Source organism: Aquila chrysaetos, chromosome 10 (assembly GCF_900496995.4).
Source record: "Aquila chrysaetos chrysaetos chromosome 10, bAquChr1.4, whole genome shotgun sequence".
NCBI classification, from domain to species: domain Eukaryota; kingdom Metazoa; phylum Chordata; class Aves; order Accipitriformes; family Accipitridae; genus Aquila; species Aquila chrysaetos.
In genome coordinates this window covers 39,008,841-39,026,072 of record NC_044013.1, presented here as the reverse complement: position 1 = coordinate 39,026,072, position 17,232 = coordinate 39,008,841, and the positions used below count along the sequence as shown (strand labels likewise).

The following is a 17,232-nucleotide window of genomic DNA, read 5'->3' as shown; positions in this document are numbered from 1 at the left end:
ATGCAGGGCCTGAAGTACTGGGTTAAAGATCAAGGGAAGATCAAAAGCCGCCCTGCCTGTCCTGCAACTTGCTACTCCACCCTCCAACAGGAGAGGCCCTCTCAAACACAGGGGATATTGTGTAAAGAGGGAGAGGAAACACAAAGACAGTGATAAGAAATACTTAAAAAACCACAAACTCCAGACAAGCCTGCCTATAAACCCATCCACCCAGTACAAGTCCACAGTTAGACTTCCCACTTTGCCCAGTGGCTGTAATAATGCTGCCACCAAGCAGCAGGGTTATTCATTGCTGGCAGGAACTGGTGGGACCCAATTTGGTTTTGTTCAGGTACAAAGAAGCATTTTCTGGTCAACCCCTATTTTATAAGGAGAAAAATTACGTCTCAGCTTTGGCTGCTTTTGCTGTACATCAGTATTACCTGAGAGGCTTTCTGCAGGGTCTGCATGGTCTGGCATGGTGCTAAGCCCTCTCTAAGGATATCAGCTTTTTGAGTAGCTCATCTGGGAAAGACATTATTAAATTCTGTACAGCTCAGGGAATGAGCATAGCACCCTGTATTTTACAGATAAGAAAAAACACGCTCTGAAGTCACTCCTACCTAGAGTGGCACTTTCCTAAGATGACAATGTAGCCCACTCACTGTAGGCAGAATAAATTCCTGTGCAGGTGAATAATAGTGTGAGTCTGCTAAGGGCTGGACTTGCACTAAACCTTTTTACTAAACAGGGACAGCAAGAGAGTTTGTCTCTTCTGCCTGGTCATTTATTTTCATGTAACCTGTACAAACATAACATTTTTAAGACTACTACCCTGCTGTCAAATGCGGTTGAAATTAGCCAATGGGCTCTAAAGTCTTTTGAAACATTCATGTCCACACATATATAAATACAATTGCATTACTCTTGTTTCCTTAGGAAACCAAGCTAAAAACCCCAGGCAAGCCAAAACACACATTTTTCCTTCTATAGAGGGTACAAGAGAACAAACCAGAAGACTGAGATAATGAGCAGAATAATGAGCTAATCATTGTTTTGACAAAACTGGCTCAGGCCAACTGTGGGAGCACAAGGCTGGCTTAGGAACTGGTGAAGTTCTTGACATGGAACTTATCTGTTCAGAAACACCTTTGAAGGTTTTTCTTCTCCACATCTGTTTTGAAATAGGAGCTGCTGTTCTTAGTGCTGCTGGGCTTACATAACATCTGAACTAGCTAGAGATTGCATGGAGTTAACTTTCAATTGATGTTTTCTAATTTACTGTTAGGACATTGCACCTGAATTGCCTGTCTCTTCAAATATACAAATTTGTAGGTGCACGCTGAGCTGGCCACTGTGGCATTCACTTTATCTGCAAAGTGACCACCTTTGAAATACTGGCTTTTCACCTTTAGAGATCCCTCCGAGCACACAGGCTGGCTCTGACACAGTAGTGATGTCCCACCTATCCAGTATGTAGCTTCTAGGTCTATTGTCTAAACAGCGCTCTGATTCCACAGCATGACTGTGGTGCTCGTGACTTAAAGCAGGCAGCAATCACATGTAAATATATTCCTCTGGCTTCAGGGATTCATTTCACTAACAACAAATCTGAATTTCTTTCTCACATGCTGAAAATATTTTCACACGGGAGCATTCGCTTCTTCCACATGGTGCAGCTAGCTGGTGCACTTGCTTTTAACACATAACCTGAACCAGGCTGATGATGAAATCAAGCAAACAATCAGGGCAGGATGAGAAAACCTGAACATCTTGAAACTGTCTGGGTTAAAAACAGGCTTAGCCAGTTCTGGGAGCAAAAGGCTGGGATAGGAAGTATACTTGATGTGGAAATTATTGCTCAATGAAATCTTGAGGGCAAGAGGGAGTTTCCTCCCCACACCTGTTCTGAAATGGGAGCCGCTGCCGTTGATGTTGCTGGGTTTTCTTCTGGGTGACCTTGGTATTCAGGAAATGGAGCTTTCACTAGTGGAAGCCAGAGCAACAGCCAAGACAAACAGGTCCAGAAATCCCTTCCGGAGGGGGGAAGAGCACAGAGGAAATTACTCAGTTACTAGCAGAAGAGAACTCTTGAGAGGTCTGGAGTCCATGCTCCCTCTACACACCATATGCATCGGAGGCACAAAGCACTCAAAGCTGTGGGTCTCCCTTACTCTTTCTGGTGTCATCCAGTGCTTCAAATAGAGCACACATCTGCTCAAGTAGACTGGTGGGGAATGAAAGGTCTCTTTCTTTTTTAAGAAGGGCCACCCCATAAAATGCCATAGCAAGCAATGCCATTTCTAATGGTCTTCCTCTGAGCATCATTTCATAGGCCTGACTTACACTTGCAGAGGCCAGTGACATTGAAACTCCCTTTGAGTCTCTTGTGTGTTCAGAGCTCTCTCTTGCTGCTACTAAATCAGAGAAGCTAAGGATTAAAAAGAATGGATAACCGGGTGCAAATGGGAAAATCTAATCAGGATCAACATCCCAGCATCCACTGGGTTTGAGCTGCAAGTGTCTAAGTCTTACACCAGCTCTTAGAATGAAAGGTCCTGGGGGCCTCCCACTTATGTACCCCAAAGCACACCTGAGGAGACTGCAACATAAGTGAGAAAGGGAAGAAAAGGGATGCCAAAGTCTGTCCCAGCTCTGTTACCTCCTCTAGCAAACTCCACATGCTGCACTCTGTATCTGGTGTTCTGCAAAAGCATTTAAAATTCTCTACAAAGATGACACATTCAAATGCTCCCAAATTTTAGGTGTAGAGACCGAAATCCAAAACACGAGAGCTGAACTCACCCTCTCAAATATAAGCTCCAACTTAAATGCCATTTGTAGCAGGATCTGACTTTCTAGGCTAATTTGGAGCTGACCCAAGACAATGGGACTCTTTCACAAACAGTTGTATGGATGATGTTTCCATCAATCCACAGTGGAAAGCAGCTTGGAAGAACATGGTATTGCTGAATTCTGGTCTTGGCACTGCATCTGGCCCAAACACAGTCTGAATGTCACCTCCTAATCCAAGCTCTGCTATCACCAAACCTGAGATCCTGAAGAGTAGGATCTCATAATCTAGACCCTGCCTGGGGCTTACACAATGCCATGTAACTTATTTTTTTTTACACACCGAATACCTTCTAATCTGGATTGAGACAGACTAGCCTTGGCTGCCTCTCCCAGCAACACTGGCTTTTGCTTATAAATCCAGCAGGCAGGAAATAATTTCCAAAGTCTATAAATTAGTTTTGGCTTTGAGCACACCAACCGTTAATTTCTGTGTCTGCACTATTTAATGTAGAGCTTGGATGAAATATGTCCCTGTAGCTCTCAAGAAGACTGAGTTACTCATGGACTTCCAGGGCAATTGGGGAAATGAGTAACTATGCAATGGAACAAAACTACGCATACCATGGTGTGACTCCTTGCCTTGCAATCTTTCCTTTCAGACATGTTGGATTTGCAGTCTGCTTCTCCACTACCAGATGACACATATGTTCTGTAAATAAAAGATACCATTGTCTATGCTATGTCTATGGGGAGATCTGGGGAAAGTTTTCCCACTGTGATAGCTGAAACACTACATGTCTTCCAATCATGTTAACTCCATTGAGTTAGCTTGTTGTGTTTGAAACCCTCTTAGCTTATGCTTTGACAAGGCTCTTCTAACATGTTAAACCAATTCTGTCAGTTTCAACATTACTGAAAAATAGACTCAGTTTACTTTTCAAGGCAAGCTTAGGACCTTAGGACAGCAGAGGTGCTCCAAGAGTGGCTAACAGATAGCAAGCTCTGAAGTTTTAAAATGCAGAATGTTTGACAATGGTAGTTAGGTGCTTGCCTTGCTGTTGTTGGCAAACTAGGTCTGCTCCTAAATGAATGGTATTATAGCAAACACCTGATACCTGTGTGATTACCTGGGACACTTAAAATAATGTTAAGTTTACAGAGCAGTTCATTACCACCATCCCCGAGAAGCTGCTTCAGTCACCTTTGGTACTGCTAATGTGTTCTGCTACAGTAATTTGTCCTCACTGCTGCTCAGGGCAGTGCTGAGGGAAATGCAGTGGGCCCTGCTGCAGTGTTGCATGTTACTACAGCTACCCCTGACACCCACAGCACAGCAGGGAGAATACTAGTGACTGTGCACATTTCTTGCTTTGAAAACCCTGCACTTTATTTTTCAGCTCATGCTATGTTAGTGGAAAACTCCTGCCTCCCCCAGCACAAACAGCTTGAGTTTAATTTTCTCTGAGGCAAAGATCTTACCCTTTCTAACCATCTAAAGGAGTTCTAGTGTTTACAGAATTTCTGCTGGGATTCTGGTGCACTTGTCCTAGTGCCCGTGAGAGTCACAAACATGCAATACAAATCCTCTTGTGCCAGGAGCTTTCAGATTAGATTAAAACCTATCTATTCATGGGGCCAAAAGGCACGAAAGGAGTCCAGGAAAACTGCATTTGTCTCCCTGCAGAGCAATGAATTTCATGGAAAATTAGCCTCAGAATCAATATAAAGTTGGATGCATGATGCTGGGTTTTGCTCATGGGGCTTTAATGCTACAGGAGATGCGGTTTCTTGTTTTGTGAATTGCTGAAAGGCTTTAAGAGTTTTGTGATTTTGCTGTTAATCAGTGTGTGACAGTGACATGCCTGATCACAGCAAGGTTCAGCAGAAAAGAACAGAACACAACCTTTTCCATGCTTAGGCCCTTATTCCTGTTTTGTGGGGGAAAAAAACCAAAACCAAACTATACCAGTGCTCAGAAATCTCCCTGGTTTAATATTCTTCAATCCCGACCCCTAACTGTACTAATCTAGCCCTCTAACACATGCCTGCCAATGTACTTCAAATCTAAGCCTAAATGTAAGCCTAAATCCCAGGTGGGCTCTCTTCATCAATGAAACCTAGCAACAGGGGCAAAATGGTTGCTTTAAAATGTAGAAAACATTTGAGGAATTAGAAAAGCAAAAACTCCTCCACTGTTCATTTCTCACTGGGAAGCAAAGAAAGGTCCCCAGAGAAAAGATACATCCGAACTACACCATCATCCTTTTCCATATTTTTCAATGGAGCAATTCTATTTGTTCTGAACTTCTAGCAGTTGTTCAAAGTGTTTGAAAGAGGATCAGAATGACCGTGTCTTACTTGTCAAGACATAGGAGCTGTACAAATACTCACAAGAAGTCTAAAACTACAAAATGCAAAATTATTGCTTTCAGGTATCATTTTAGACCTGAAATTCAGCTGGGCTTATTCAGAGGGTCTTCTACAATTAATGAACCCCAAGATCTACTACAGTGAAACTTACTAGTTCCAACAGAGTTTGCAGTTTTTAACCAGTTTGAAGCTTCTACTTCAGTGAAGGTTGGTGACACTACAACCCAGAAGAGGCTTCATAAGATCTAGCTAGAGAAATGGATAAACATTATAAAGCAAATATTTCAAAATGAGTAAGTATACCCTCTCCCTGTCCTAGGCTATTTCACAGAGACTCCAGAAGCAAAATCCTAACTTTAAAGACCTCAAAGAAAGCTTTCAGAGGGAAGGAAAAAGCCCAGAACGCTAGCTCAAAAGTAATGTGGGAATTGCCTATGCTGTAGAAAGTTTCACATTACCAGGTTGATGTTATTGGCTTCTATATGCTTTAGCACGAAGGCAGCAAGGAGCTGTGTGTCCCATTCAACAGCAGGATTATCTGGAAGATCCCTGAAAATGAGAAGCGCAATTAGTCACTTCGCTGCTGAGAACTTTATAAAGACCATGCTAGAAAAGAGAGATCCTCTTATCAGAGAATGAAATCAAGATAAATTTATTTACCATATAAACCCCCTGAACCTTACTTAGAGAGTCTCACAAGCTTGTATATTGGAGGGCTGAAAGGGAAACTGCAGATCCAACACCCTCCTCATAGATTTGCCAAGGTATCCATTTCTTCTTACCATTAAGGTAGACTTTCTGACTGCTTTACTTTAAGCAACACCTATTTTGTCCAATGATTCTTGTTGTCTATTCATCCCAATCAAATTTCTTTCTCTCTTTATTTAAAACCTCTTTTAAAACACATTTTCCTGAAAGACTTTCCAATCACAATCTACTGGTGAATTACATATGAAAAGTAACAAGCAAACTCCTGCTCTCATTTATACAGGAATAACCCATCAACCTCAAATAGAGGACAAGAGAGCCATAATTATATTGCATGGATTTGACAGTAGTTCCTCATCTGTTTATTTTATGCTATGCATACCAACTGGATATGCAAAGCATACTATGACTGAATACTCTGCCTAGGTATTTTAGATTGCAGGCTTTTAGGGGCAGGGACCATAAGCAAAATGCAAAATAACACCAGACAGCCAAGAGAATGATTCCACATTTACACAGCTGAGAGCTGAATTTGACCTCCCAGTCATTATGTTTGAATGATGCCAAGAAAACATTGCTTGCAAAGTTAAAAAGGTTATTAGTAACAATAGGATAACACACAGCTGCTAAAGACCAATCATGACATGTTAAACTGGTCTTTTTCTCAGACCTTTTCCCTCCTCTGATAGTCTGATAATTGCTGGGAGGTGGTTTAGCAGAAAAGTTGACTACACAGCTTTCTCACATAGACACATGGGTTTGGATCTGAACTGATCCAGCTGTTTGCTGCAGAGAGCAGGGGCGCTACCTCCCAACACTCTTTGGGCCTTGCTGACTCCCCAGACAGCAAGGACGGTAACATCTGCAACAAAACAAGGAAAATGTCTCCCTGGCACATTCCAAAGTAAAGCTCAGCCTGGGTCTTCATGAGAGGTCTTCTGGCTACAAATTTTCCCACTGCTGTTAACAGTAGTAGCAGTAGAAGGAAGAGCCTCAAGTACAAACTGACCATTAGCATTTTACTCGTTGTGTTACATACTCCTGTTCAGCACAGGCCAAAATAATGTGCTATTAGAAACCCCAGCAACAAGGGAAGGCGTTCCTACATTAGCATACACATTCTAGCTATGGTCCCTGTAGCAGTATTACCAACAACAGAATTTTTTGTTGTTGTTTACAATTCCCTCTTGTATAGGCAAGCACCTTTGCCTGATGTATACAAGACATTTGAATTTCATCATAGGAAAGATTCTTTGGTACATCTGGTGGCTGTCTCATCAATTTAACAAACCTGCATCTCATCTGCTCAAGACAAAAACTTTCACATCTCATGTTTGAAGAGGAAGTGGCCCTGTGTACCCTGAAGGTATTACAAGTCCAACCACGTCACAGCAAGCTTTAAATGGAGTACCTTTTAAAAATATGCTTCAACTAAACATCCCAACACGCACACTGAGCAGAGTCTAAGTGCAGGTCTAACAGTGCTTAGGTTGTCTGAATGGTACCTTTGAGGTTATGTCAAGGCTTAATCTGATAACATTAAAGTAGTAAATTAGTCTAAAAGGGATTCTTCACTGGCCACTTACAATGCAAATATCATTCCCCTTTTTGGACAGGGGTTAAATGGAACTGTGGCAGAAGTGAAGAGTCCCATTAAAACAGGAGGGGTGCTCCAACAGTGAGAGGTCAGAAAAAAAAGGAGGGCTTGGAATTTATGATGTCCAGGAGGCTTCGGTGTCACAGCCACTGCACTCAGCTTTGTTGGGCTGTCTCCAAAAAGGCTGCTGGGTAGTGGAGCAGGTTTTAACTAGTTTAGACAGATAAAGATCACCCTAGTTCAATGGAAATGAACAGCTGGAGGCAACGGTTTAGAATCCCTGGAAACAAAACAATCTGAAGGCATGAGCAAATTAACTCCATGAACACTGAACTGATTAAGCAGGAATATTCTGGAAAAAAAAAGTGCTTCTACCCTAGAACTTACTGCTGCTCATGGAGAGACCACTCACTCCCACTAAGGAAAAGGAATTCTTTTTCTTGCATAGTATTTGTCAGGCATGAAAGACAGAGAAGCTGATCTTGCCAAACAAGACACGTATGTACATAAGCACATTCATAACTCATTAATAGTCATGATGCCCCACTGAAGTATTCTTAGCTCATTCTGCAAACATGAAAAGTGACACACAGGTTAAATGACATACCCAAAGTCAACCAGAGAAGTCAGTAACAGAACTGGCAATACATTAATCTAGATTGCTCCAGGAAATAACTTCTTTTGGGGTTTTTTTTGGTAAGAGTTTGTATAATACTTTGTGATGTTGAAAATTTAAGCGTTATGATGATAGTAGGGACCCCACAGAAAACATGAGACCAATAACTTTCTGCCTGTGCTCTGGGTATCAGTAATTGGGTCCAGGGAAGGATGAAAAGGTGACTAAGAAAACCAAGCTCATGCACCCTATAGCAATGCACACAAGATACATTCTTACAGGAGGTCTCTACATGCCCTAAGAACTTTGTAGGGGCATACAAACTTTGAAAACTGCTGTAGTTCACAAAATCATCTATTCAGTACAAAATATTTTTCCTAATATCATAAAACAGTCCTCACCAAACCTGAAAAGTTCACTGACTTGCTGCACTATTGAAATAAGTTGCATTCATTGTGTTTTTACCTTCAAGACTTAGTATCAGAAACATTCAGCATTTAAATGGTTAACTCCACACTGCCTTTCTGGCTAAGGCTGATAATGCCTCTGAGCTCAAGGTCGAAGGGCTGAGATAAAGGACTATAAAGGAGCGAAAATTAGCACATTCCCTGGAGCAGACTGGAGCTTGTCCCAGGAGACAGGGTTCCCCACCTGCCCTCCCTGTCCTCTGCCCCAGAGAGCTCCTTGTTGCTGCTGTCAGTCACTTCGACAGATCAAGATATAAATCCTGCACTGGAGGCCTTCCAGGTCATACTGCTGGAGGGTGCTGGTGGGAATGGTCGAGGGGTTTGGTCACTTGGCGTCATTTCCACCGAACTATTATGGTCTGGAAGTGATGTTTATGGGCATTCCTTGTGACTGATACTGAATGCAGGTGGCTGCTTGGTTGCAGCCCTTGTTGACCAGCGAAAAATAGGGAGATGCACAGAAAAAGTAAAAAAAAATACTTTTAATGGAATAAGGCTCCAGAAATGTTGTTTCCTCAGCTATTTTCAGTAAAAGCCATGTTGTGCACTGTACAGGGAATTTACAGCTGTGCCAACGGATCTATAGACTGAAGTGAGAGAGAAATGGAGAATTATGGTGCTGCAGTTGCTGCAGTATGTAGTAGTGTTTGTCTCTGCTCAGTGATTTCGGCAGGACCGGTCATGGGACACAACTGTGTTCTGAAACAAAAACCTGTACCTTTCTATTTATCCATCCACTGTTGGTAGTGAGAACCAGACAGGACCCCTGGTTTTCTCCTTCTCACCTCCTTGCTTTCCTCCTCACCTCCTTGCTTTCCTCCTTGCCAAGCTGAGCAGACAGAGCAGACACTGGCACTTGCAGTTTCCCTTGCCCAGGTTTGCATAGGAAGAATATGGTGGTTGTCCCAGGCACCAGGGAATTACAAGGGGGCCACAGCAAATCACATCAGCATATTAAACCAAAATTCAATGTCGTGAACATCTTGCCCAGCAGTCTTACAGCTGGCTGAACGAAAGAAATGTTAAGAATCACTGCCTGATGCCAGCTCCTCTCCAGGCCTCCTCCTCTTGCCTGCTGTGGGCTGTGGAGCATAGCTCCTCTTATGCCTCAGCCTTGGCCATTAAAACACCGTGCATGTTGCCAGTAATGATATCCCTGCCAGTAGCCTAGACAATTTTGTAGGGTCATCTTTCTAGGAACATTTGGGCTCAAGATGGCTAGATTCCTGTCATTTGGAAGGTCTCTTTTGGCCAAGACAAAGATTTAAAAACCTTCACAGATATATACTGCCAAGTTACACCCTTCTTACATGATATACTGCTCAATCCCTGTCCGATTTTCCAGTGCTCATCTTCCACAGATCTTTTAGCAACAGCCAGTGCATTTATACATACAATCTTCTTTCAAAGCCTTCCATGGAATTTACTCTGCTCGTGAACTACTAAGCTCTCATGACTGCTCTAAAGGTTAAGTTAAACTAAACAGTTAGTCTATGCGATGTCCATGTGGCTTAACAAACAGCAAACGGGCTGTCCTATATGGGACACTTGCAGTTAGAATAACCTTGAGATCTGTCCCTCCTGAAATCTTGAATCGGACAATCCTCAGGCTCCTAGGTGCATTATGAAGCAGTGCCTCTCGTTATGTGACAGTTACGCTGATGGGATCTGGCAAGCACTCTCTCTGCCTTGACATGAAGCCTTTATAGGTGGCAATAGGGCTCATTCTAGAAGATGTTTAGGTCTCCATTAACACATTCTGAGATACCAGACCAAAACTTTGAAGATACTATTGTGATTTTCCATTCCACTACACACCAAGAGGGTCAAGACGAAAGAGCTTTCTCATTTCATATTGTCTTTATATCCTGCAGCATGACCTTAATCAATCCAAGGCTAGGGACCAGGAAATATTTTTGCATAATTTCTCCTCCTTATCCCTCCTCTCCCCAATGAATGATTTTACATTAAATCGGCACAAAGGTCAGTAGTTTGATGGTGCATTACATAGGACACAGGTGAACTGCCGTGCACTAGGTTCCCAGCTGAGAACAATGACCACAATGTGTTTGTTGGAACAAAGGATGCCCTTTATACAAAGTTAACTGTATGAAATGAACATCTGGGCAATTGAAACTGGATCAAAAAGCAAAAGATCCCATAGAACAAAATGACGTGAGTGCACAATTAGTGAAAAAGCCATGTGATGACTAGAGGCAATCAGTGACCTTTATATCATAGCATCAAAGTAATTGAAAAAACTGTGTAAACAGAAATTATTTCATGCACTCTAAAGTAGAGCAGAGATTTTTTATTTTTGAGATTATGCTCAGATAAGTTAAGACAGGCTAGCCCTAGATATTGAAGCAGAGCCTCTAAATCCTTACATTAATAACTATTTATAAATTTCTCTTCCTATAACGGCCAATTACAGACAGGAGGGAAATACTGCTGTTAAGCTGCATGAACATCTCTGATTCAACTGAAAAAAGCCCACTTAGACAAATGATCAGCATCTTCCAACACCATGTTATACAGAGAACAGATGCTGTGTGCTTATTGGAATGTAACAATCTACAATTTAGGAGAGAAATGGACTAAACCAGGATGCTAACTGTCAAATGAAAAGCCACCTACGACAGAGAAGCTCAAGCTGAATATTTTACACCAGCAACTTCCTCTCTCTCCTCATAGTAAAGAAACCCAAATTATTCTGAGATTTGCATTTCAAGGTTGGAAATAAGAATCTTAGGTTTTGGTGTAGGTAGAGGGTAAAGGAAGTGGTGAAAATGGCAATGACTGGAATATTAAAAATAAAATACACTTCAAATATTTCACAAAAGAAAAAAAGCAGAATGGATATAATCCTTTACTCCTATCCTTAACTTTTGTAATTTTTAAGTTTGGACCTACTTTATACAAATTTCAAAGGTAAATTAAATAAGTTTAGATGCCAGGTAAGTGCTGATGTCACTAATGTGGCCATACCAGGCAGGAGTCACGCGTAAAGGGAAAGAACACAGACAGCACTCCATTCAGCTTGCTCAAAAGTCCAGGCAAGCTGTGCATGCTTCTCCGCTGAGCTATGTAAAAACACGGTGCACCTCTGACAGATAATATTCCAAGTACCTCCATAACTCCCCAAAGGTAAATGGTAACTGGATCTCTAGGGAACAAACTTTTTGACTTGGGCATGATCATGTGCTTCTGTTTGAGAAATAAGAATCCTTTGGGTTTAAATTCAAAGGAATTATTACAGAACACAGGACTGGTTGTTTGCAAAGACCTATCCAAATGTCCCTGTACTCATTTATTTTTTTTAATGAATTATTGATGATTTCTCAGCAGAGATTGATGTCTATTCACAGAGATGACACAATTGCTTATCATAATTTGAAATCTGGTATTCATTTGACGTCTGTGCCTCAGCGCCTTGTTGATAAATTACAGCACAAAGCTCTGTAGGAACAAGTTCATATTCAATGTCTTTAAACAAAAACAATTGATGGTACCTTTCAAAAACAGAAATGCATAGAAACTACAGTGGCTAAAGCTACTTTTAAAAAGTAACTTTTAAAAACTGGTTTGGAGAGGACATCAGTCCCTGCTGTGTAAGACAGGAAACAAAATTCAGCTCAACTAATTCTGAATTGATCACTGATTTAGTCACAGCTTTCCTATCTTCCACTCTTCATGCCTGCAAAAATGGAAATAATTGTATCTTCACACTATGTAAAGAAGTTTGAGATACTTCTAAGAAAAGTGATATGTCTGTTCTCTGATTTCTAGATTGAAACCTAAAACACATGTCTTGGCAATCCTGGGTACTGGGAACCCCACAAATCTGTCCTTTACTCCCTGCATTGTCTTCCCATGGAGTATTGAATCAAGTTCAACATCTTAGTCCTGACATGAAGTTCTGGCCCAAAATACACAAAAGACTGCACAAAGCTCCAAAATGATGAATACGGTGAACAGTTCTGCCCATATGGTGACGAGGAACTCTGCAACAAGGATAACGCCTTCTCAAGCAGTTAGCACTTCCTCAGGGGCTGATGCCAAACAGTGAATGGACTCCCAAATCAAGTGTCATCACAAACTGCTTTGCTTTCAGCTGCAAATACCAGAAATACTCCTTGAAACATATCCTTTTTAGCAGAAACACAGCAATATTTAAAGTTTAAAATTCCCCAGACTCTCCAGAGCACATAAGCTGAGACATCTGGGCCAAATGTTATCCTAACAATGGAGACCCTGTTTGCCAAAGGACATGACAGGGGGTTGGGTGTGTCGCCTACTGGGCACCTTGCTTTGGTCACGTAGTGGCAAGGTGTCACCATGCAATACTGCAGCTAAGGAACATGATTTCTAGTAGGGTCACGCTGGTGGAGAACAATATTTCCCGCACTCCTTATCTGATCCTTGTTCTCACACAGCAAATCACATCTGTGGATGACATGCACTTAGTACACAGCACCGCCCCAACGCTGTGCTGCAAACATAAGACCTGCAAGAAGAGAAACAAGGCCTGGGAGTCTCACGTGCCAGTGTCACACTGCACGTGTGACACTCATTATTACTGTGCTCAGGAACTAGTGTGAAGGACACATCATAACCTGTGTAGTCATCATCACTGATTGATCCATCACACAAGGCAGTGAGCACCAAATACCTTGCTGTCACGCACAGCTTTGAATTCAGCTGCCAGAGGAAGGAGGGGCCTCTAGTTCATTCACTCCAACCTATGCTGAGAAGCCCTAGCTTCAATTTAAGCAGAAGTCTAGAATGGGTTGTTTGCAAGAACCACACAGTGCCATAGAATATACTGGGATCCCTGGTGAGACTAATAGTAACAAAACAATTAAATTCAAGTCTCTAAAGAGAATTCCTTAAAAAATAAAGCAGTTCCCCCCTTTGCCTTTCACCCTCAAGCTGGGTGCTGTGTTTTATGCTACTTTTTATTCCCAACTTTCATTCACGTTTGAGTTGCATTTTGCACATACACTACATGCCAAGCCAAGGCCAGTTACAGCCCTTTGTCCCTGACAGCCATTATGTGACCAGAATATACTACGTGCCCATTGACTGAGTGGGGCCCACAGATCCCACATCAGCGACACATTTTCAGCCAGCCACCATTTAGCCTGTTTCTAGCACAACCAGCAGTTTCCAGCATTACAGACTGCCGGTAGTGACTTGCCAAGTGCTGGGCAAGAAGCCTCCCTTTCATTTTATAGAAGCTGGACTTCTGTATGATCTGTTGGGGGCCATTAACAGAGTTCACTGAAAACATCAGTCAGAGGCCAGACTTAGTAGTCTCATGAGATTTAGGGCTGCCATGCTGAATTATGAGTCAGCAGTTCCTCCTCTGGCCCACTGAAATGTGGTTTGGGCAGCAGACAATAGTGCAGTGTGAAATGAAGTCAATTCCACTCACGTCTTGGAGAGGTATGCAGGAAAGTAGACCATTAAAGTCCCTACCTAGTTTAGGAAAACAAGAATTCACCAACCTTTTTCTGAGTATGCGTTGGCAAAGTGCACTTCCAGTATTTGTCCCAAATGACTGACAAACAACAGATCTATTAGCAACATCTGGCAATCTCATCTGTATACCTCTAATAAGAGAAACATCTTCAAACACGTAACTGTCTGGGATCTTAGGGTACAACTGCTGGGCAAAGGTATATATGTAGCAGCACTTCAGTTCAACACCTTCCTAAGGCCAAGAAGATGTTTGATGGAAATGCTCAGTGGAAAGCTTGAACAGTGCACATGGACTATAGGAGTTGGTGGCCTTTGGGAATTTTGCTCCACATTCCTAGAACAATCTGCTCTCGTCTATGTCAGCTCCCAGAGGAGGGATAAACTGACCTGAATCCAAAAAAGGTGGACTAGTCTCTACTAACACCTAGCTCCTTGGGCTCAGTTACCACTTTGGGATGTCTCTGGCCACTCTGATATTTCTGACAATAATAGCGGAAGAACACAGACCACATTTCTCCAAAAGCACCATCTGTGCTATAAGGAATGAGCATCATTAGGCCTATATGAAATGATCAGGCAGTTCCCAGAATAGCTCATAGCAGTTCTCACTTCCTCATTGTCATTATTGGCTTTGCCATAGTGCCTAGGAATTCATTCGTGGCCTGACAGTCTAAGTTGTCCTGAGTGAGAACAAAAAGCCCAGCAATCCCACCATCAAAACTTATGTTTTAAAACTGAAATACAAATCACCAGCAAAACCAGGACTCTGAGCAGCAGACCACAGGACTTCACTCCTCCCTTACTCATTTCTTTTGTTTTGTAAAATGCTTTAAAAAAAAAGAACAGCGCAGCAGGGCAGAGCTTGGGACAGAGTACATTAACCTGTGTACCAAGAAGCCATGTCCAACTAAAACGAGTCCTGGCACCACTGGTTCAGGAAGGACAGACTTCCAGTTTCAAACTGCTGGGCAGGAGGTCACACTCCCCTGGCAGAGGAGTAGTAAGCAGACAGGTTGAAGGGGAATGCAGTGTGTTCTCCCTAGCTAGGTTTTTACTACATTACTGGCACATGAAGTTCCCGACATGCATCGTAACATGCCAAGGACTCCACAGTGGAAAGGGTACAAACCCAAGGGGAAGGAACAGAAAGTCTCTCACAGCAGCCAGCAAAATCCTTCAGAGGTTAATGACTGAAATACCACAACCTGCATATGCCAAATAAACCTAGCGCCACTTCATCACAACTTTAATATTAAATCTGTTTGCTCTTGGAATGATAAATACATCATACTGTATAGGCAAAACCTGCAGTTCTGATTCTGGCCCAGGTAAGTAATACAGAACTTTGCCACTGGCTTAATGGCATGGGCCAGACCCTCAAAGAGGAGAGCCAAAAGCATAATCACTTCCACCAAAGAGACAGACCTTGGTCTATTCCACATAACAAATAAGTTGCAGGCAGAAACCTCAGGAGAAAGCTTGTAGCCAAATCCCTCAGCCATTTTAATTAATCATCTAGGAAGAGAAAGCACACAGAATAGTCACTTCATAGGCATTTGTTTCTCATGCCAAAACCTATATAAATGCAGATGCAACTTCAGCAGAGATCTCAAGACGGTGATGGCCTGATTCCAAATGCAGCTTCCCATATCACAACATTCCAGCTCCCCTGTACCAATTCCATTCAAAAAGAGGTTTCCCGAGTCCTCAGCCTCCCACAAACAACCATCTCCTGCAATCCATTTGATCTATGCAATGATATGGGAGCATTACTTCTTGAAGTCATGGTGTACCCACCCTTTAACACTGAGATTCTGATGCCCTGAGCTCTCTAGATGGGTGCAAATTTTATTACTACCATCAAATCACTTCCTTCTATAAGACAGCTTGTATCAAGACATTAAACACCTATCTTAACTGTGAGCTTCATCCCACAAATTTTACTGACATGCAAAGTTTCTACTCATGCAAACAATCCTCTTGCAGGCACTGTCTTGCCAGCCCTATTCATGTGAATGCCCCAATTACAGGATTACATGAGCAAGCTCTAGGCCAGGCCCCGCTCTCTCTCTGCAGCCGGTGAAAACCCACACCGGCTTCCACAGCAGCCCAGCCAGGAACTATGTTTGGAACTCAATTTGCAAGAGCTAAGCGGGAATCAGCAACAATGAACAAAACGAGTACAAACGCAACGACCTTTATCGTTTAGCCTTCCTCTCCTCTGCGCTCTGATTTAATGCAAGCGTTATGCAATGGTTTTGCTATAGCAACAGCTGGGGTGATCGGCAGTAACCCCGCCGCTGCCTGCTCAGCCGGCGCTGCCGCGGGGCCGTAATGCAGCCGCTGAACTTTGGCCCACTAGTGAGCCTCCCACTCGCCCGGCAGCACTGCTGGCCTGTTTACACTACTCACATGACGGGCGAGAGGGAGGCTCCTGGCAGCCGCCAGCATCCAGCCGGATTTCTAGGACCAGGCCAAGATTGCCAATGGCTGGAAACAATTAACTCTTGCGAACAGGGGCTTCATGCTCCAGCAACCGCCTGCAATGGCCCAGGAGAAAGGCCGCTCTGCGCAGTGTCAGTGGTGCTTCGCCTCCCAACACCACTGCAGGAGACCAAGCGGGATTAAGACATTCAGCGAGGAGTGGGCAGTAAGGAAATCAATAAGATTTAAAGAAGGGAACAGTATCCTTTTTTTCTTAATGAGTGGCAGATGAGTGAGGATAATGAACTGGAGCTGGGAACATAATACCCTCAATCAAGAGCTGTGTGCTATGAATTGCACGTACCTGGGTTACATGGGGGTGCACGAAACTCCTCCAGTGGCACAGAACTGTGCTGGCGCAGCGTCCCAGTCCTGGGCTCTGGAGTGCCTTACAAGCACCAAGGGCACAGGGAGTACCTTGGAGACAAGGAAGCTGTGCTCTACAGGTGTCTTGCTAAAACGCTTGTTTAATCTTACAGCACAATCCCATAAAAAAAGCTGCAGATCACCAACCTGCAGCCATGCCATCACTGTTTGAGCAGGACTACTACTACTTCAGCACTTTTACAGCATTTATTTCCACACATTAACAGATGTTCATTAACTAAACCCCCTGTGAGGCTGGTATGGGGAAGTAAGCAAGTAATAACCTCCACATTTTATAATGAGAGAATTAAGAGCTCAGGTAACTCTCCCTAGAGAGCCCTAGAGGCAACAGAGCTGAGTCAGGG

General features: G+C 42.9%; 1 protein-coding gene across 3 annotated transcripts in view; it reads right to left on the bottom strand.

The window, feature by feature from the left end:
- PIGL (phosphatidylinositol glycan anchor biosynthesis class L) overlaps positions 1-17,232 on the bottom strand; it is a 62,794-nt gene that overhangs the window by 16,676 nt on the left and 28,886 nt on the right. For all 3 annotated transcript variants that reach the window (XR_005933331.1, XR_005933332.1, XM_030027448.2), the window contains exon 3: positions 5,604-5,694. Coding sequence is in view for 1 of the 3 variants with exons in the window: in XM_030027448.2 (XP_029883308.1) it covers positions 5,604-5,694 (91 nt within the window). In the remaining 2 variants the exon portion in view is untranslated. The remainder of the gene's footprint in view (positions 1-5,603; positions 5,695-17,232) is intronic.